This window comes from Amphiprion ocellaris, chromosome 6 (assembly GCF_022539595.1).
Source record: "Amphiprion ocellaris isolate individual 3 ecotype Okinawa chromosome 6, ASM2253959v1, whole genome shotgun sequence".
Taxonomy (NCBI): domain Eukaryota; kingdom Metazoa; phylum Chordata; class Actinopteri; family Pomacentridae; genus Amphiprion; species Amphiprion ocellaris.
In genome coordinates this window covers 15,401,185-15,422,892 of record NC_072771.1, presented here as the reverse complement: position 1 = coordinate 15,422,892, position 21,708 = coordinate 15,401,185, and the positions used below count along the sequence as shown (strand labels likewise).

Below are 21,708 nucleotides of genomic sequence, written 5' to 3'. Positions count from 1 at the left end.
CCACAACGTTGTACAGTCCAACACTGTTCCCTGTGTTCTATGGCACACACAAAAACATTAATATTCATAGTTTTTGGTGTAAATCTTGCAAGAAAAGGGGAAAAATGAAATAAAAATCTGGGACATGGAAAGACAAAAACTGTCCCTTACTGAATTCCCTTTAGCAGCACCCACTTTCCAAAAATAATTTTTCCACAGTAGGCTACCTAAACTTTGAAGAGTTTGCTGCAACAAGAGCATGGTGTCATGTTTCTCTGCCAGCCTTCACAATTGTTTGACTATTTAAAATTCCATGAAACTGCAGGATAATGTCAGATAATTGTTATGCGAGCCAAGCTTCCAGTGTGGCCTCCACAGAATAATCGAGCTGCGTCTGTTCTCCATATCAACAGATGGACACACAGACAGTAAGTAAACAGCGCATACCAATGAAGAGCTCGGCTCTCAGCTTCACCCCTCCAGGAACTGCAGAGTAATCACCATATTTGGATGGCCTCAAATCCTTGGGTGCTACTGAAGATTTGTAATTGGAGCTGAATGGTTGCAAACTGGCTTCTCCCGCGAGGGGGATTTAGCATGCCCCGCACCAGCCAATGCGGTGGCATTTTGACAAGTATGGGTGGGGTTCATGTCGCGGACTAGCCATCTGGCATAGCTGTGCATGTCACACAATAACACAGATACCCTCTAGAGCCGGAGACTTGAGTCTTGAGGGCCTCTCTATCACCGCGTGAGTCTTGGAAGCAGGACAGTTTCTGCCAGCTTTGTTTTCTGGTCGCTGCGTTATTTTGCTTCCCCCTGCCTTTGACTGCTGCTGTCTGACTAGAGAAAATTCCATTATGAGATGAGACCTGAAAGTCTGATTCACTGCAGCACTTGAGCATAGGTTTACAGGTTCCAGAGAAGCAATTTCATAATGGAGGCTATGTAATTCTGACATGTAAACAGCACTGCGTTAAACCAATGCTGTTTACAGGCTCTAACTGCAAAGTTTTAGGGATTTTTTTCAGCAGAGTTCCATTTTAATGTAGCTGTTGATAAAAACCTGCTTTGATAATGCTTGGTGGGTCACTTGAGGTGGTAAAATTGCTTTTGCTTGCTTTGATTCATCTTGCTTGTTTTCTCCAAATTGTCTTTTATTCTTGTGAGATTAGATTGGAGGAAAGCAGAAATTCATACAAAACAGAAAAACTACAATCAGCAAAATTGTTATAATCTTAAATAGAAGCTTTTAAAAGATATCTTGAAAGGAAGAAGTGGACTGCATTTGTCTTTGGGTAGAGCATCACATCGACACTGTTAGGATTAAGAGCTCTATTCCCACAGCAGCTACACGAGTTAAAAATGTATGCACACATGATCCTGTAAGGCACTTTGTTTAAAAGCATTCAGCAAGTAGGCTGTTATGTTCTGGTCAAAAAAAAGATGACAATGACTAAAGTCCCACGCTGCTCACTGCAGTGCCGTGATCAGCGCAAAGTGAAAAGATGGTTCCAAATGCAAAGACACAATGCATGTTGGTTTCTAAGCTTAAACTGTCATAGTGTCACACCTGTAGCATTCGACTGCACGACTTCAAGTTTCCATGTGTTCCCTGTGAAGTGTTCTTTCATTCCCTGTTTCCGATGTGGAAGTAACACTCCAAGCTGCACTGTGGCACTTTCATCATTCCACTACAAGGCAATTACAACCCAACATCTGCTTCTTCCACTCTGGCTTCTTTCCCACCCAAAGTGTCAGCTGGATGTGGATCCTCGTCAGGCACCAATTTGGATCTCTTTGTGTCCGAGTATACATCTGTCTCTGTGCTCGTTGCTCAGTCCATTTGTCTGCATCCCACTGACAGGATACAGTAAAACCTCTAACAGCTATAAATTATACAGTAGTCTTCAAAATGTGTCATTTTTGGCCTTTATAAGATCCAGTCTTAAATTCAAAAATGACCCCATTTTTGATGAATGATTTAAGAGCAGGAGTGGATTTATGTGTGTCCAAAGTGATGCAGTGGAGTTCTAAATATTGATGTTGAGGGGAAGTGGGGGATTCAGCGATCTCTTGAAAAAGAGGAAAATAACTCGTTCTAGAGAGGTTTAAAGCCTTCAAAGGCCAAAACAAATCTATGAAATATTGAGAGCTGTGAGGAGAGCTGCATTAAATCCAGCGCTGCCACTCACAACCGCAGCCAGCATGTCAAGAGGATGGCAACTCAGATTTGGAAATCAGTGGCACTAGACCTAAACACTACACTCTAAACAATGAAATGTTGTCCTTTCAAATGTTTAAAACATAGAAGAGCTTGCATGATGGTGCAACTACACCAAATGTGGTGCAAAAAGCTAGAGAGCAGGACGATGAGTTAATTTTTTACCCTTATGACTCATTCATAATCCGTCTGTATTCATTTGTTTTTCATATAAAAACCACATTCTGCACGGGGTTAAAACTGTAGCCAAGCAGCGAAATTAAAAATGAATCTATTAAAGACTCCATTCATAGTTTCCTTGTCAACCATTGACTTTAATTAAATACTTCCTTACTGAAGTGGAAATGCATTTTCTGAATCAATGTGTGCATCAAATGAGCAAGAGCACACCAGCATGTGCTTTGTGTACATTGTTAACTCTGAATAAAAATCATGCTCATCTGAATATTTGTGAATTCTAAGCTAACATGTTAATGCACGCTATGTATGTGTGTATGTATATATGTATGTATGTATCCATTCATTAAAGAAAAATCTGTGTTCTGATTGACACCAGAAGTTGCAGGGATTTTTTTTACTGGCTCCCAATTATTTTCTCATGCTGCTTAAACTCTGCATACTGTATAATGTGCATGAGCTGTTTCCATTGGCACAATGCTCAGTTAAAAACAGGCTGGGCACGCAATGGAAGGAGGCTGAAAAAATTAATTTGTATCAAGTTGTCAGTCATAAAAATTAGACCACTGTAAACAACATCTGAAATGTTTTCTTGACTATTTGTGTGCACTTTTAGAACACTGACTAATTGCAGCTTGTTGGGATTTCATCTAATGTCAAGCGATATAAAGTGTTTTCAAAGTGTCAGGCTTCAATATTCCATCATAGTTCTAAATAAACTTATTTGCCTATATTTGGTTTACATTTTGGCAAATCTAAACTCCTTGTAGTTGCTGTTTGCTCTGTAAATATGCATGTGCAGACAACTATCACCTACCCTTTAAAGGAAAAAAAACAGCTGTAACAGGCAAAATTACAAAAATAAAGTGAGAATTTACATGTCTAAAATACTATAAAAATCTGCAACCCTGAGTTTTCAACACAAGTAAACACCCTTCATTAAAAAAATACAGATGATGTCATGTACAGTTAAGGCGAAAGCTGTGTTTTAATTATTGAAAATAACTGCATTTTTATGAGATGGATATGTTTTTGTTCCTTTTTATTTTACCACATTTTTCCATTGCCATAATATTGCAGCTTTTTTGTTAGTTTGTTTTGGTTAGTACCAGTGGTTAGCACTGTTGCCTTGCAGCTAGAAGATCCCAGGATCACCTGGGCCTGGGATCTTTCTGCATGGAGTTTGCATGTTCTCCATGTACATGCGTGGGTTTTCTCCGGGTCCTCCAGCTTCTTCTCACGGCCCAAAAACATACTGAGGTTAATTGGTAACTCTAAGTTTTCCGTAAGTGTGAATGTGAGTGTGACTGTTTGTCTCTATATGTAGCACTGTGATAGATTGGTGACCTGTCCGGGATGTCCCAGTGTAAGTCAGCTGGGATAGACATCAGCCCATTCACCGGTGTATCGATGGATGGATGGATGGATGGATGGAGGTCACGTTTCACATCAAAAATTTTCTGGCTCTTAGAACTCTGAGGTAACATCCAGTTAGATGAAACTCCTTGTTTATTTCTAAGCTGAATGATGTCAATCGGGGGTGAGAGGTCAGCTTAGTAGTGAAAAAACATACTGCAGACAGCACAAACAACATCTTGTCAGAGTGCATTCACTTTTCATGTCTAAATAATGTATTCTTATCGTAAGTAACACAGTAGTGGAAGACACTGAAAAACATTCGAACCATTTTGTCTAAATCCATAAACATATATAATTGAACAGACAAAGTGCAGCCTTCCAATGAAAATCCATTTACATCATCAGTTACCAGTCTGCCATGCTGGCAATGCCCCTCTATTGTTGGATGTTCCCATTGAATGTTGGTAATGTAATCACTGCATGACTCCAGGCCAACAGTATAAAGAAGAGGAATACTGGCTCCATTTGAAATTGACATCATTGTATTCAGACGCCTGCTGATTGTCAGGTGAGCCTCTGAATCCATTACCGTGATTCCTCAAGGCTGCGCAGAATTGATTCTTATCTGTTCCGGAAACTGTGTTATCAACCAGCGTCTCATCTACATATCATTATTGGAATATGTTTCATTTCATCAGGCCTCGCTGTGCAGAGATGGGGCGTCCCTGCAGCCGCCGCCGCTGCCGTTACACACTGCACCACAGCATGCATGCGCACGCCGATGTGTATCGTTGAGATACAGTCCGAGCATCAAACGTGTGTCAGCATGGAGGAGAGTGAGTGACATTTCTCCTTTCTCATCAAGTCTTTGCCCGAGCGGGCTTAGCATATAAACAGCGTTACTTTCTTTGCCATAATTGGGCATTATAGATAAGAAGCATATCTGGAGCTGCAGCTGGGCCTGTGAGGCTGCCATTCCATCAGCACCTACGCACCGGGAGACGGCCGGGAGTGACATGCATGGCTGATGACAACAGCCTCACTGTGACCGTGAGCTGTGGGACAACAGTCGAGCTCAAACAATGACGCATCCAGCGCTGGTCGAGGAGTAAACTGAATAGTAGCACAATCGCTCGCTAAAAGCAATATCTTTTATTTTTAAGAGGCTTATTTTTAGAGCGTTTCTGCTTCGAGTGACACAACACTAGAAGAAAGGCAGCCAATGAAATGAAAGGCAGGTAGCTGAGTCTAATCCAATTGAAGTTTGACTGCAACTTTGTTTTGACCCTTTTTCTGTTCATTAGATTTTATGTTGTATTGACCTATTTTATCACATTTGCTTATATTTTACATTTGCTATGCTCCTCCCTTGAAGACTGATTAGCAGAGCAACTGAAGTGTCATTCCAGAACTGAAGGACATTTGGACTTCAAACTTTTTGAAAAATAGACCTCTTTTACAATTTTCTGCTACATATTCATCAATAATAGGTAATTAACGACCAAAGGCTTGATTGGCTCAGCTTACACATCAATGGAACCATTTCTATTCCATGTTTTATTTGTTGTTTTCTAAGCCTACTCTAATCACAGTAACAGGGTTGCTAATCCATGTTAATGTCAGCCTTTTCTCAGCAGTAGAAGCTAGATATTTAACTTGCTGTTACTGCTGACCAAGAAGACAAAATTACTGATGGAAAACAACAAATAAATCAGGGTTGCATTAGGTAGAGTGAGACATTCAATCAAAGCTGATAATGTTATGAAAATGTGAAAAATAGAAGAGAGGACATAGCTTTGCTCTACCTATTCTTCAGGAAAACTGTTTGATGATGTTTATTCCAGCGTATCGTGTGATTCACTGTTTTCTTCTTCTTCTACCAGCTAAAAAGGTTAACAGAGTTGTTGTGGGACACACATTCCATGCATAATTATTATTATTTAAAATATTATGTTGATTAAAAAAAATGTTCCTACAAGAACAAGAGATCAATGAAAACATAATACCAAAAAAGGAGGTTTAGGTTTCATTTAAACTGTTTTATTTGAGGTTAATTTTGGTCATCAGGAGGGTGAGATGAGAGAAAAATGACATTTTAGGGGGAACTCCAGATGTATTAGGTATTTTTACACTTTAAAAAAAAAAAACTCATTCTTTTCTCATAATTTTTTTTAGATATGGTCTCAGGACAAGTACATTTACACAACAACTGCATGTTTCAATATTACGTACATGGATTATTTGAAATTTGATGGGTGGGACGTAAAGTGTCCTCCAATTCTGGAATGACCCTTAAGAAATGTACCTGACTGCAGCTTTCAGCATCTGTGCATGTAGACGCAGTAAGTACAGGGTTGTAGTGAGAGTGACACTGCATTTAAAGAGTTTAGAGGGTCGTGTCTTTGTTTGGCCTTTCTGAAACCAAAAGGTTAAAGGAATGGTTTCAACTGTGTGATTGTGTTCTAAATGTAATTGTTAAATAACGAGTCACTCTCGTTGCCATATAGACCGTCATGTTTGCCACACTACAAGCCTTACTAAAGGTTTTCATTCATTTTGCAAGATCATTGTACTAAAATAAGCCACCTGGACAGATCATAATCTCACTCATGTCCAAAGATGAAGGTTTTATTATCTTTTAATTTTATGTCTGTGCTCTGCATTGTGCCAAAACTTTGAAATAAAAATTATATTTTCAAAAAGGAAAAAAAAAAAAAACCCAACATTATAAATTCAGCCTGAGATGGTGTTTTGGTCCATAATGCTTTGCAGTTCTTTGATATTAGTGTCATTAAAATCAATCAAATGAAAAATGGGCTGAAAGCTTTCATTGTCCTTTATCTGATTATTTCACAATACTTCTCATATCATTTTTTTTTCTTTTTATATTTCATGTTTGAAATTTGGATGCTTCAGAATTAGATTTTTGAACACATGAAAAAATAATCCTCTAATTATCCCTTTGTGTGTTTTGTGCTTGTGATTGGACTGTACCATTGGCAGCCAGGGGCCCAGTTGTCCAATCACATTGTGTATTCTATAGTGCAATAACTCTTCAGCTACACTATTTATTTCTTGTTAATAAAATGCTCTGGACAGTATATTGTGCATAACATTAAATGTATGTAAATCAAAAAATGTTGGTTTTATGTTGATTCATTCAATAATTAATTCATTTATCTAGCCATTTATTTATTCATTAATCCATTCATTCATTCATTTATGAGCCAACAGGCTATGCATGAGGATTTATATCAATATACACACAAACACACACACTCACCCTGAGGGGTTGCGTGGGAGAAGCACACTCACAAAGGTTGCCTATGTGAAGGCTGCTTTCCCGTATTTACCCTGAACAACAACAACAACACGCTGGCGGACGGCTTCAGTCTATGACTAATGTTCACGTGTCTCCAAACACATCCAAATTATGGATGCCGATAAATTAACCTATTAGGTGTGACGCACTGCTGTGTTGGCTGATTGTAGATGTCCCAGGGTGATAATGATACAGTCCAACAAGGTCAAAAGACAGAAAAACAGGATCCTTTGTGCATCTTCCAGCAAAGCGTAGCTGTATCAGGTGGATCCAAACTCAAGGGTAGCAAATTTCTAAAAGGGCAAAAGCAGAGTGAACTGATTAATTCACAGACTTTTCTCTTTGCCCAATGAAAGGCTGTGAATTCGTCAGTGTGCTCCACGGAAATGGAAAATCTTACTTTTGAGTCATTTTTTAATTTTAGTTCAAAAATCTAATTCCAAAGTCACGACCCAAATCTGAACAATTAGAAATGAAACAGAGAAACAGTTTTCCATTTGTGAAGTAACTGAGAAAAATAGATTATGGAAGTTTCAAAACCATTTTTCATTTGATTGTTTTATTGTGAATTGAACAAAAACTGCAGAGCATTACACAGACCGCATTATCTTCCAACTCGTGGAGCTAACACAAGCTTAATTACCTACGACTGATACAACCTGCACACAACAGTTGTTATTTCAACCAATTAAATTGCAGGTTGCCAACCAAAACCATGGGTGTATTGTGAGAGTTGGATGTAGGTAGACTTGTGTAAGGCATTTGTGTAAGATTTCCTTGGACTCCCCTGTTTAAAGATGATGTCACACATTATGATTGGCTGTATGCAGAAAGTGTACAGCTGCTGTCTGTGAATACCACTTAAATGAGCAAATTTTGATTGTACAAGTGTTGGTGTAGCGAGAGAAACCTACGCTGAAGATAATGTAAATGCCAAATTTTAGAATTATAAAAAAACATTTGCCTGATGAATTTAGAGTTATACAACTCAGTACATTTTTTTGTGTTTTTATTCTGTTCTGCTGCAGTGTGGGACACGGGCTGCTTCATAATTTATTCGAAAATGCACAACAATGAATTCCGTTTTCAACCCACGAATGGAATTCAGTAAAAAATGTTGTAAAATTGTGACAAATCAGTAGTTTGCTCTGTCTTGACAGAGGAAATCTCAGCTATATCTCCAGCATCCAAAACGAACGCCAGCTCTGTCTTCATTTAGTCGCCTAATTCAGTCTCTTCTAGAAGCATTTTCTCCTCCTGCTTTGAATGTGACACTCAATTAAATATACACTACAGTATCAGATTCACAGAGCTCTCCACAGGACAGGCTTTGTCTCAAATGTACACATGACAACTCCCCTGTAGAGACTGAGGGTCCAGTGAGTGACGCAGAGGCATTTATCAAACATGAAGAGGCAGAAATGCAAACTTTCCAGTGGATTCAGACTAATCATTAGTGATAGAGCAGTCTGAAGTGAAAATCATGTTCAGCAAGAGCAGAAACACATCAGTGATGTGAAAGTACAATAGATCTATTGAGAAGAAAGAAGTAGTCTTCCTATTTATTTCCATATTTTCATAAAAAAAACTTTCTCACTTATAACTTTTGAATAAATACAGTAGTGGATAAGAGACACCTACAGTCAGGTCCACAAATATTTGGACATTGACACAATTTTCAGCATTTTGGCCCTTAAAAAGGTAGAGGGCACGTATAAAATGTGTACACTGTCCACCTGATTTGGATGAAAATACTCTGCACTTAAAGCACATCTTGATTGTTTCATTTCACAACCACTGTGGTGGTGTACAGAGCCGAAATGCCGAAAATTGTGTTAGTGGCCAAACTGACTGTATACTGTGGACATGCATGAAAACTCAGTGTCACTAGTTATTTGGGGTGTACTGACAGGAATATTCATGGATTTACGACTTTCCACAGTGTGACAAGTCTTTTATAAACCAAATACAACAAAACTCATCTCTTATTTCAGCATAAAATTCCCCATCAATTACTAAATTCAATTTATTTTTAGCTTTATTTATGTGGCGCCAATTCACATCATATGTCATCTCATAGCACTTTGCATAGTAGGGTGACGATCTTAAAATTTTTAAACAGAGAATCCAACAAATCTAAAGTTTGCTTGGGATTATCTTCGGACAAACACTTAGCGACAAGGCAGGAAACAAAAAGTTCCCCTTTACTGGGAAGGACAAATAGAATAAATCTGTGGAGTACGGCATCATCAGAAGCAGATGAGGAACGTAAAACGGCAAAGGAGCTGAACCTTTAAAGTGATATTGGTTAACTAACAAACAAACAAACACCATATGGGAGTATGTGGCAAATATGTATATACTTTCCAACACAATGCTGGTCATAACATGTGACGTCAACTACACACGACCATGAGCACATCTAGTACATACTGCACACTGCCATACAGTCTTGCTGCCATTTTTACAACTAATCATTTGTGAAATTAAAGCATTCCCTGCTGCCCAAATAGCCACACAGACCACAGTCAGAGAAAACTGCATCCAAACTGTATATTTATTCTGAAATTCTAATCCATGGAGGTTTCATATTTGTAAAACCTCCTCCTGCTAGAGAAGTGAGTGTAATTCTGTGGCATCTTTCCAGTGTAAGTTATATGAGGTGACTGGGAAAACGTGGGTGGAGCCAGTTAATGAAACACTACTGCACATGTGCTGTGGGTGGAACTAAACCTGGAAGCTACGAACTTTTTTGGCTCATGCATCAGGCACACAATTTTTATTCAAGACAGCGGAACACCATCTCTGAGCTCAGAATCAATGGTCAGGAATAATAAACTTGTCTCCTACTGTCTGATCCATTGTTTCAAAAATGAAAGAAAACTTTGAGTGATTAAAGTACTAATATTTAAATACTTGCAGCGCTACGAACTATGTGTCTGTGGCTGATGCAAACTGACCATTTACTGCTGCAGTTTCACATTAAAGGAATTAAACCGACAAAACATGATTTAACTTACATTATGAAGCAGTCACAACAAATGCTTGTCAGTGAGTTTAGCACTTAATGCTGTCATTATTCAAAACGGCGTCCACAAAACAAGACAACGGTCATTTTCAGCGGCAGGCCGTGTTGAAATACAGCAGGCAGTAATGGAACAAGGAGCAGCTACAGTGAACAGGATGCACTCCTCCGACTTCTCAGCGAGGTAACCAACTTCCACATTCGCTTTTACAGTGCCCTGCTGTTCACAGAGTCATGCCGTGTGCAGCACAAAATCAGATAGCTGCTCACAGGCTGATGGAAAAAGGCCAAAGATTCCCAGACGTTTTAATAAAACGGCGGTGGTTTGTTTTGCTGACCCAAGAATTCCAATGACCTGTAGTATTAAACTGTATTTACTGTTGCAACGAGTAACTACAGGCATGACGCAATCAACCAGAACTGAAATCTTTCACAGTGATACTTTAACGGACCAGTGTTGCTATTCTAGACTATGTTATGTGTCCTGCGTAAATAGCTTAAAAGACACAAGCTGCATCGTAAATCACTGCCTATTTACTATACACACACACCCAGCCTTGGCATCAAAATGTCAAAGTCAAAGTGTCAAAATTCCAATTTTATCCACTAGACAGAACTTCAGCAATGGAATACAAAAAGTAAGACTTTTCGTTTGCAATCCCAGAACACAATGTGTTGCAGCTGAATTGGAAGGGTTGTTGCAGTTGTTAACAGGCTCATTCAAAATGAACACACAAATACAGGCAGCAGCAGCAGCAGCACAGGGTGGTGTGAAAAGTCAGCAGGCTTGACACGCATTTTCCAGCAGGATGACGTTTGCACAGCAAGTTGCAGAAACAAAACAATTTATTAATATATCATCAGTTTGTACGTAGTTTTAAATGACACAGAAGTCTATAAAAATGCTTTACAGGCAATCTGTGATCTCTATTCATGGTTCAACCTACATTTCACATGACTTTTTTTTTATGTACAACAGCATCAGATTAGTTTGTAAATAAATCAGAGGAGAAGACCTGTCCCTCTCAAACTACAAAAACAAACTGAAAACGCAGAAAAATAGTCGCAGTACAGGGACATAGAAGATAATAGCTGTAATTACTGATCCATCAGATCTGCCGAGGGCTGAAACAGCTGCATAGATGTTATTTTAAGAATCATCACATCACTTAAAATAAGCTTTTGTGTTGCTAAATACTTTAAATGAAGTCAGTCTAAGGATAACAAAAAACTAAATACAATTATACACTGATCAGCCACAACATTTTGACCACTGACAGGTGAAGTGAATAACATTGATAGTCTTAATGCAATGTTCTGCTGGGAAACCTTGAGTCCTGACTTTCATGTAGATGTTTGACATGTACCACCCACCTAAACATTGTAGGTCAAGCAACCGCCAACCCCCCGATGGGGACATCAGTCCTTGATGCCAGTTACCACTCTCAGCAAGACAATGCACCCCGATGCACTGCAAAAACTGCTCAGGAGTGTCCCAGGGAACACAACAGAACTAAGGTGTTCAGTGGGGTTCCAAACTCCCAGTAGGTCCCAGGTAGGTCCCACCCTGTAACCCACAGGACCCACAGGATTCACTGCCACCATCCCGGTGCCCCACTGGGTCAGAGGAGTTTTAGCAGAACAAAGGAGATCAATACAATATTAGGAAGGTGGTCATAATGTTCTGCCTGATCGGTGTATGTTGTTTGTAGCTTATGATGTATAATCATAAAGTCTGTCTGACTGATAAATGTCACCATCCTCCAAACAACGTGTATTCTGGAAACACAATAAACCCTCAGAACCAGATGAATTAAATCAAAATCTCTCCAGTACAACTACAATGAAAATGTCATACTGTTTGAGTCAACATCTAAACCAATAAGCTGTCAGATGAGAGTCAGGCATTTCCCATCATGCCCTGAGGCCTTGCAGTCGCTGGAGAGCAACCGTGGCACCAGGCTCCAAAAACTGCAGATCGGATCTGACGATGTAATCACGGCCAACGTCATCAGACATCACAAATCTAATCAATGTCATTTTCTGGTGATCGATTCAGCACAAGTCTGGCTCTTCTCAAATGAACCTAACAAAATGTGACATCACAATTATGTTAAAGCAAACACCGAATTTCAAGATCAGTGATTGGATGTTTCTCTCTGAAAGGCACCTTTTAAGTTGTGGTTGGTTAACTTCACTCTCTAAAGATTTTATAGGGGACAAGTGGTTGGCAAAAGGAGAATAAATTCCTCAATCATGTTTTCTCAGGGAAAATATACACATTATGTTAGATGTCTGCACTCCTAAAGTTCAAAATTTCCACATGAATATTGACCTACAACGTCCTTATCAGTGTTAATAATGAGCATTTCCATCTCTCACCCAATGATGGCAGCTAATCGTATTTGGGTTTATTGTTCACTTAGGCCAGTCAGACTCATAGGGCTTCAGCAGGTAAGTACCAGCAAGGAGGTATTTTCCAGTCTTAATGCAGTACTTAAGGTCAAAATACGGCTTCATAAGCTTGTTAACAAGCTTAAAACCTCCTCATCTGATTACGTGGAGCTGGTGACGTCCACAGCAGAGCAGAGCTGCTGATAACCCTCATGTTGCTCGTTTCTGCACAGAATGGGCTGCTGATAAAGCTTGACCGTTGTTTTCTTGTTGGGAGTCCGATGACCGTCCATCAGACAACCATAAAAGAGGAATTCTCTGACTTGTTTATGCCCTTCAAATCTAATTGGACCCTGCTGCAGCTCCCATGGCATGCCATTGGTAGGCAATAAACAACAGAGGGAATGGGCAATTACTTCATATCGCTGCTGGACATGGTAATAGTTATTGGCGCGCTGAGTCCTCCTCTCACCATAGTTATTCCCACTGGCCATAGAATACAATTTGTGGTCTGTGCACCATTTAGAAAAAAGGCCAGTGACCTGGGATATGAGACTATGATTAAGTATGCCATTAAAGAGCTCAAGACAAATCATGGAGGGATTGTGACAGGCAACAAATGTTTCCAGGCCGTGTGCTTCTCTGTCAACGAAAAAAATGGTGTAACTGCAACAGATTGCAATTTCTGTTTCTGACTTTGAGTGTTGAGAGCGAGACTAGAAATTGTAAATGTGAATTTGTCAGAACCGTACTGAACATCTGGAATTGTTCAATGAATGATTTCTGCAGCGTGCAAGGTGAAAGTCCAATTTAAAATTCAGTGTAACAGTCTGATGCTGAATGTAATTATTACATCTAATTCATCAAACATATTTTATAGCTTCATAAACAGCTTCCTGAGATTCACAGACCAAAATTCTTTTACTCTATATCTGTGTGATAACTGGAAAGCAGGCAGCTGTGCCGGCTTTGCACTTAATTTATGACTTGTTTCTCTCTCCGCTCCCTAACTGACTGTTTCTGTCTGCACTTGTGAAAGACCCGCAAATTGTGTCCCAGCTCCTTGGACTCAACTGTGCTGCTCAGGGGAGTCAGTTCTGAGAGTCATTTTAGAATCTGATATAACTCTTTCTGCTGTGTATGTCTAGCCGGAAATGAGACGGATGCCTTCCAGGCAATACTCAGGGGGAGAAAAGTCAACAATGCATCATACATCTTGAATGAGACAATGTTTCATATACATTTTCAACTGGGACAACCCCACTGAATAATCCCACAGACAAATATAAAGAAAGCATCTTTCCCTTTCAGAACTGTGCAGACTGTGTGTTTCTGTCCCACAATAGGAATACTGTATGGGGTTGACTGGCCCACTTGCATTGTCTGTATATGAAGCTACGAGACTGAGAGGATGTATTGTGCTTTTTGAGAGGCACCGCCTTGGCTGGGTGCCAGATGCCAAGCATAACTCAAAGTGACAGAGTGACCCTCAAATAGCTGCCGAAGCTCCAGCACAATAACAAGATCATGCAGAAACAGTCCAGAGCCGCGCTGTTCTGAGGCCATGCAGCTGTGAAACGACTGTCGAGGCTTCTCTTCTGCATCTCTCTCCACTGAGTCTCAGCGAGACACTGTAACTTCAGCAGTGACAGAGGCAGACTTACATTTGCCATATATTTTCTATTTCCTTAGTGTGTGAATTCAGGGTTTCATTTGATGGAATTCTTAAAGGGATATTACCAAATTTCTGAACTCTACTGGTGAATGAAATACAACACAATTAGAAACTGCCTCCTCCTGCACAGCCAACACCTTCATCTACCTTTTAGCCGGAGCTTATAGCAAGCTGCAGTTTTCACAGATGATAAAGCTTCAATTTCCCACGAGAGAACAGTGAACTAGTAAATAAACTAACTTTGCTGATTGACTAAAAACCAATCAGTAGCACCACGCAGAGCAGCACAATCCACCACGCTGCCTTCTCATTATTCGACTCGGTAACAAGGTGTTTAAGCTTTCGTAGATGAAACAAAATTGAAAATACAAGCTGCTGACATGTCAGTGATTTAGGATTTCCGAAACTAAATTTGTGCAGCAAATATCTTTCAGTCAGTGCTATCGATCAGTCAACCCCTGCAGGTGCATTAAATCTGTCTGTGATGTAAGGGAGCAACGCCTTTCTGTGGCAGTCGGAAAAGTGACAGAAGATTTTAGTTGTGATCCCATTTAGCCTCCTGTGAGTGAGCACAAAGGAGTGGAAATAAAAAATACGCTTTTACTCAAGGAAAGTGTTTCTTTCATTCCAACAGGGATCTGAGCAAGAGTCACTGAAAGCCAGCAAAAATAATTAGCAATCCAACGTTTCCCCCATTGTTTCATAAATTGTTAAGTTAAATTGTTAAGATTTTTTTTTTTAAATTTAGTTAGGAGTCACTGACAAAATAGAAGCTTTTGTAGTAAAATTTTCATCAAAGCTGAAACAAATAATGAGTTGATCAGTTTTTTGTTTTGTTTTGTTTCGTTCCATTCTTTATTTTACGAGGTAAGCTCACTTGCCTCTAATTTGACATTTACTGATTTTGGTGAACGCAAATCATTGGGCTTTTTACATGTCACTATCCATAGTTTGTTCCCTAAACTTGATCTGGTAAAATCTGTTAGTCAAGTCAGTGAAACACAAAAAAGAATCTAAATCATTTTCCACAAATGTGAGGATTATTTGATTTTATTTTAATTTTTTTTTTGACATTTAATGATATTGCTTTAGGCTCAAGGAAATTATGACCTAAATAATTAATCGATTCATTGAGAGAATAATTGGCAGATGAATTAATAATTAGAATAAAATATGCAGTCTGGTTTAAAGCCAACTGACTCACCATTAACTTTGACTGTTTAATATGATAAATACATTGCATGCATTTACACTACCAAACAGTTTGATTTTCCCTCTTGGCACTGAAAATTATAAAGTGCAGTGTGTCTGTGGACTTGAAATTGAAGCAAATAAATAGGAACAATTTAATCATGCAAACTTAATCCTAAAATCAATCAAAATTTTTAACTCATTCAGCAGCCGAACACACTCAAGACTTTCTTTCTACAGAAGAAATTAAACAATTTCCTCTTTCCATCCAGTGCAATCCAAACCAGCTAGGTTAAAGTCTGAGGACTGTGCAGGTCTTCCATCATGTGAAGTCTACAAACTAGTTCTTTTCCTCCAATGTTTTGAGTCAGTATCTTGCTGCCTTCCATTGTAACTAGATTTTCTTCTGCAGTTTTGTCCTAATAAAGCATCAGAGGGTGCAGCAACACAGTATGTTCCAACACAGACAGAGGCTTTGAAAGTGAGAGTGTTGGTGATGCTGTTGTTGTGAAGCACTTTAGAGTTTAATGTCTGCAAATGTATTTTCTGTTGTGGTTCAATTGACCAGACAGTCTCTATAGACACAAAGACAATTTGTGAAATAACAATAAAGGAAACTAACTAAAATCAGGGCTCTGATAGGGAACATTTGCATAAACATCTATTTTACCAGTTTACCGCATGACTTTGTACCATTTAAAGTTTTTCACTGACCTCAAAACTGCTTTAATCTTATCTAAAACTGGAAACAACTGAGATGTTTTACAGCTTTGGAGTGGTTGTGTATCTGTGAATTCTGTTGTTTTAAAATGACTTCAGATGATGTAAAAGTTTAGTTTGCATCATTATTTTTAAAAAAGAACAAGAAGATGTAACTCATTTCCTTCTATCCATTATGAGGAGTTAGAAGCTTCAAGCATCTGTGTGAATAAATACCAAATGGTGCCTTTATGATCAGTTGTGAGGATTTCCCACTAGAGAATAAAGGCACGAGTGAAGCAGAATCAGATGTAACCTGATTTTAAAGATTGCTGCTGCTGCTGAGGAGACCAAATCTGCCTCACAGGCTAATGGCCATGTAATGAAATACAAGTCTGTCATTCCGTTACTGAGCCATTACATTAGATTCTCCTTCAGAACTCAGACTGCTTGTTAAATCTGATATGTTTCAGCAGCGGTGCCTGCAGTGGAATGACAGGAGCTGCTGCTGACATGCAGACTTCCTCTGAGCGAGAATCCATATGCAGCTACAGGCGGCAATAGGTGAAGCATAAGTTTATGTGAAGTTTACAGCAAGTCAATTATAGGATGGGGATGTCAGGGTGCGATAGGCTGTTAAAGGATATGGCCCAGTAAAGTCTGTCAACACATAAGCATACACAAGGCATTGCACTATAATACATCACCCTGCTTCATTAGGCTCTTAACAAGGACGGTTGGAGCTGCAGGCAGCAGACCTTCACTCACCAGCGCGTTTGACATTGTTTTGTGGGTGAATTGAGTTTGATTTTTCACCCCAAATAAGGCTACAGGCTGACAGAAAAACATGCATGAGTCATGGTCCAAGTTTACGGATAAACTCACCTGAGAGTATCTTCTGCAAATGATTCTACACAGTGCAAGAGCTGCCTGTTTGCATAGATGTCAAAAGTCTTACCGTTCAGTTGGTTGTAGACCACATCCTCCAGCCTCTCCAGCCTCTGAAGGATAGACTGTCTGTCCACTAAGTTGGAAACTTTGCCATTCCTGGCTCGCAGCCTCTGGTCAGAAATACGCCCAATCTGGATGAGCTCCTCGGACCGGTCCTGGATCCTGCAGTACACCGAGAACAGGATAATCCCCACGAACACTAGGATGTTGACGGTCAGCAAAGTTTTGATTTTGCGTGCCACAGCCATGAAAGAGGAATATTGTCCGGCTGACTCAGTCAACCCCAGCAGCTGTTCATGTGTGGTGGCTCTGCTCTGTCACCTCACTGTGCTGGTGTTGCAGGAGGGGTGATTTTGTTGTTGTTGTTGTTGTGTTTGGTGTTGGTAGAAGGTCAACAGCGTGGAGACCCGAGGAGCCGTTCAGCACCACGGACAGTTCAGGACGCTGCGCTCACTTCGTAGCGGGGCGTCACGTCGGGAAGTTCAAGGTGGGGAAAAGGTTGTCCACGGTGCTGCGATGCTTTTTAAAGGGGCTTCTGAAGCCGAAGACAACAGCCTGCACACGCTCCCCTCTGTCTGTCAAACCCAGCTACATATTAACAGCGAGAAAAAAGACGCCAGGGAAGGCATTCGTCCTGCCGATCACACTGTGGCAAAACATCTCCCCCTCCCTCCCTCCCTCCCTCCCTCCCTCTCTCTCTCTCTCTCTTTCTCTCTCTCCTGCGCAACGTGGTAAGTCGCCAGTTTCCTTTTAGCCCCAATATGTCTCGTCCATCTTACAGGGGATGCACTGCAATAACTGCTCGTATTGAAGCATCCTGCAGCGAGCACTGCTTGCCTCTCGCATCTCCCTCTTCTGCTTTTATGTGTCTTTCAAATGCGTCCTGGTCGCTCGATGCGTCCCGCGCTGCAAATGTGAAGCCGAGGGAGCTTATGTCCAGAGAATATGTGCACGCTTCAAAAACAAGGCGGCGTTTCTCTCTCTCTCTCTTTCTCTCTTTCTCTGTGTGTGTTTGTGTCCCGTCAGTCCATTGTTGCCTCCCTCGTCGGCGGTGCAGCGTAGGATGAGCAGAGAGCAGATTCGCCCTCAAACGCAGTGAAACGGTGCTCGGTGTCGGCGGGATGAGATGCGGTCGGGCTCTGGCATGCTGTCTCTCTCCTCCTCCTCCTCCTCCTCCTCCCAGCCTCCCCTCTCTCTCTGTCAGGGAGGAAGAGCCGCCGCTGCGTCCTGACGTTCCGAGGCACAATCATGAATATTCACGAGCTGTGTGTTGTGCTGCTGGATAAAATAAACAGCACGACTATATGAAAGCAGCAAATACTTTCACTTGGCAGAGCAGCCTTCTCCCCGTATCAGTTAATGAGCTGTGAAGATGTGTTAACAGATGTTTTTGCTGTTGTTGTTGTGGAGGTTAACAGTTTCCATCTCACCTCTGATGCCACTGCCAGGGGCGACTCAAAGTTTTCACGTCCGTTTTTTTTTTTTTTTTGTTTTTGTTTTTTGCACATACGTTTTCTAATTTGCATGTTGCGAAACGGCCCTTGCATGCATGCATGGTCAGCTTCAGAAGTATGATGATCATTTCACCAATCACATGCTTGGATGGAGTTTAAACTCCGTATCAAATTAGAACAAACACACTGTGCAGAATAAATGACCTGTCTTTTAATCAGCGGAGGACAGGTAGGATTCATTTGTTAGTGTATCTGAACCACTAGATCATCTTTTTTAAACCACTGTAGCTCTCACTGTATGCTGATCCCTGCAAAGTGCCGTGCAGAAAAAGATATTTAAGGACATCTGTTTAAAATAGCAATGCTGATTCCAGCCATCAGTCAGTTTAAATGACTCCCTACTCCAAGCTGTAACCGGTCTCCTGCCAGTGCCAGCTCCTCATCTCCAATTCTGAATGAATTATGGCTCAAGTAAATCACATACAAAGAGATCCAGTCTCACTGTGTACTTTTACTTGATTAGGCAAACCCAGACATGGCTGTGAAGCCCCGAGCACTTTGATCCCACTTCACGCCCACAAGAGCATCTCAGATTTATGCTCGTTGCTTTGTTTGTTGCTTCACTACAATCAGATGGTGACTGGAACTGTAAAGCCTTTATAGTCTGCCCAGTGCTCTGTCAGAGGGCATCTGGTACAAATGTGATCTTGTAAGTGCTCTCGTACCTCTCCGAATGCCTTGATGGTATTTCTGGTTTGGGTAGTTTTATGGGAGCTGTTTCAAAAGCTTTTATTTTTAATGTTTTCAGAGATCAGCTTCAAAAAGCATGACCCCATCATTCTGTCAAGGCACAACCTTACTCAGGAGAGGTTCGGTGGTTTCCATGCTTCACAAAATAAATCCATCCATCCGTCTGTCCATTTATTTTCTGCTGCTTTTGCAGGTTTGGCTGCTTGTGCAGCAGGTTAAGGAGGGCCTTCCAGATGTCCCTCTCCCCAGTAATGTTTTCCAGTTTCTCCTTAGGGATCCCAAGGTTTTCCCAGGCGAGATGAGATATGTAATCCCTCCAGTGCCTATCCTAGGGTCTCCTCCCAGTTGGATGTGCCTGGAAACCCTCCAAAGGGATGCGCCCAGGAGGCATCAGATGTGCAAACCACCTCAACTGGCTCCTTTAGACACAAAGGACTCTACAGCAAGCTTCCTCCAGATGTCCAGGCTCATCAGCCTATCTCTAAAGTTAAGCCCTGCCACCCTGTGGAGGAAATTCATTTTGGCTGCTTGTATCCACAGTCTCATTCCTTCAATGATTACACAGCCCTCATGACCGTGAGTAAGAACTGGAACGTAGATCCACTCGTAAATCAGGAGCTTCACATTTCCTGCAATCCAACATGTGTTCTTATTAGGTCTGGGACTTTAATGCGTTAATCACAATTAATTAATTACAGAAAAAAGAATGCATTAAAAAGAAATGCATTTAATCGCACCTTTCTCAGTTCCCTAATTTCTGGCACACCAGTAACGCTGATGCACACTCCTCCCAGTAGGTGGCGGTAATGCACCTAAATTCTGTTTGCCAGCTGCAAAGAAGATGCACAGGACTCACTGAGTGAATCAGCAGAAACATCAGACCAACATGACAGCGTGGTCGCAAACTTTCTATTTAAATACGAAAACTGTTCAGCAAAAAGTATTTCTGAAAGCATTTGAGGCAAGACAAAGCACCTGAATCTGTCCTTGTTTTAGTTCAACGACGACTAGTTTAGACGTTGAATGAAAGTTTCGCTATGACCTCCACTCCCCAACTGCATTTGCATAAATGAACTACTTTATGTAAATGAGCTCCGGAGCGACACACCATACGTTAGCTACAACAGTCCTGGTACCAGCAAATGTGTAGCAATCCCATAGTAGACCATTTTTCAAGACTGAGTTTACAAAAAGTCTTAAAATGTTGAATATAATCGCTATAATTGCACTTTGAATTTGCAGTAATCTCTGAATGTAGTAGACAGATGAAAAATGCAGATTAATATAAATGAAACATAAATGATTTTGTTGTTTAACATCACGTATATGTCTATTCATCGATTCCAAGCAAAATTTATTTGAATTTAAAAACTTTGCTTATTGAGTCAAATATTGCTTTTTGACAAAAAAGCAAAAAAGAGATTATTCACGATTAAATAATTGCAAAGCCTGTAATTAATCAGATTAATTTCTTTAATCTCGTCCACCACTGTTTTTTCTCTGAAGCCCCTCACCAGTCCTTGATTAAACCCCTAAAAACTCATCTCTGTGTATCAAAATTACATTTACAAGGGTTTCCCATGAAAATAATTCATCCATGTCCATCTCCATGCACCGCTCTACTATTTGCTGTAGCTCAAGCACACCAGCTCACCTGTGCTTCTCCTCAAACACCGTAAAACTACTCTATACTACATAATGGCAGGTTGTTACATTGGAGTTATTCAGGTACATGTGTTGGAATTGGAAACTGATTTTGAAGAATAATGACACAGAACCCCCACCCTGGAAGTACTGATTCTTTAAATGTATTCCACATGAAACCTCACAAGTCTAAATCCCTGTTTCTAAGACTGCCATCTGTACATTGCAGCGTAAAGGTAGAAAGTGTCAGCCATTGCACTGACAGCTAATTTCACTTAGATGTGTCTTGTAACATATATTTAAAAAAAAAAAAAAAAAAAACACTGTATGGGCATGTTACCAAGAGAGAACTTGATATTCACCAGAGGGGGTTTTGAAGGCGATAAAATAACTTAACCGAGGATCACACTGTTCTCTGAGTGGTGATTATATAGTGCTTTTACTGTTATCACCTTTGGTATTTTAATGACAATGCAACACATACTTCCTCTCCTGCTCTGCCAGTCTTGTGTTTCCTCGCTCTGTATGACAAGTACATTGAAAATAGTTCGTTTTGTATGGAGCATTTAATTAGGATTCCTGCTGCACATGAGTCCCATTACAAAAGGTGCTGATTTGATTCAAAGTCTGCAGAAACAGACTGTGGGGAAATCACAGTTAAAGCCACCTCAGCCACCGTTCAGGCTCCAGCACAGCTGCTTATACAGCAGCTATACTTTCACTGCCCCCTACGCTCCTCTGTAAGACTCTCTGTAGACTTCTGTTGGGTTTTCTGCATTCAGCACCCAGCATGCCTCTGTGACTGTAGACACTGGCACTTGAGTGTTTTAACCATATTAACCTGGGTCACTGCCAGCTGCACCT

General features: G+C 40.5%; 1 protein-coding gene across 1 annotated transcript in view; it reads right to left on the bottom strand.

The window, feature by feature from the left end:
* Positions 1–18,164, bottom strand: part of galnt9 (polypeptide N-acetylgalactosaminyltransferase 9) — a 132,811-nt gene extending 114,647 nt beyond the window's left edge. The window contains exon 1 of the mRNA XM_023271550.3: positions 17,004–18,164. Within this exon, the coding sequence (XP_023127318.1) occupies positions 17,004–17,244 (241 nt within the window). The 5' untranslated portion in view covers positions 17,245–18,164. The remainder of the gene's footprint in view (positions 1–17,003) is intronic.
* Positions 18,165–21,708: the final 3,544 nt, after the last annotated feature.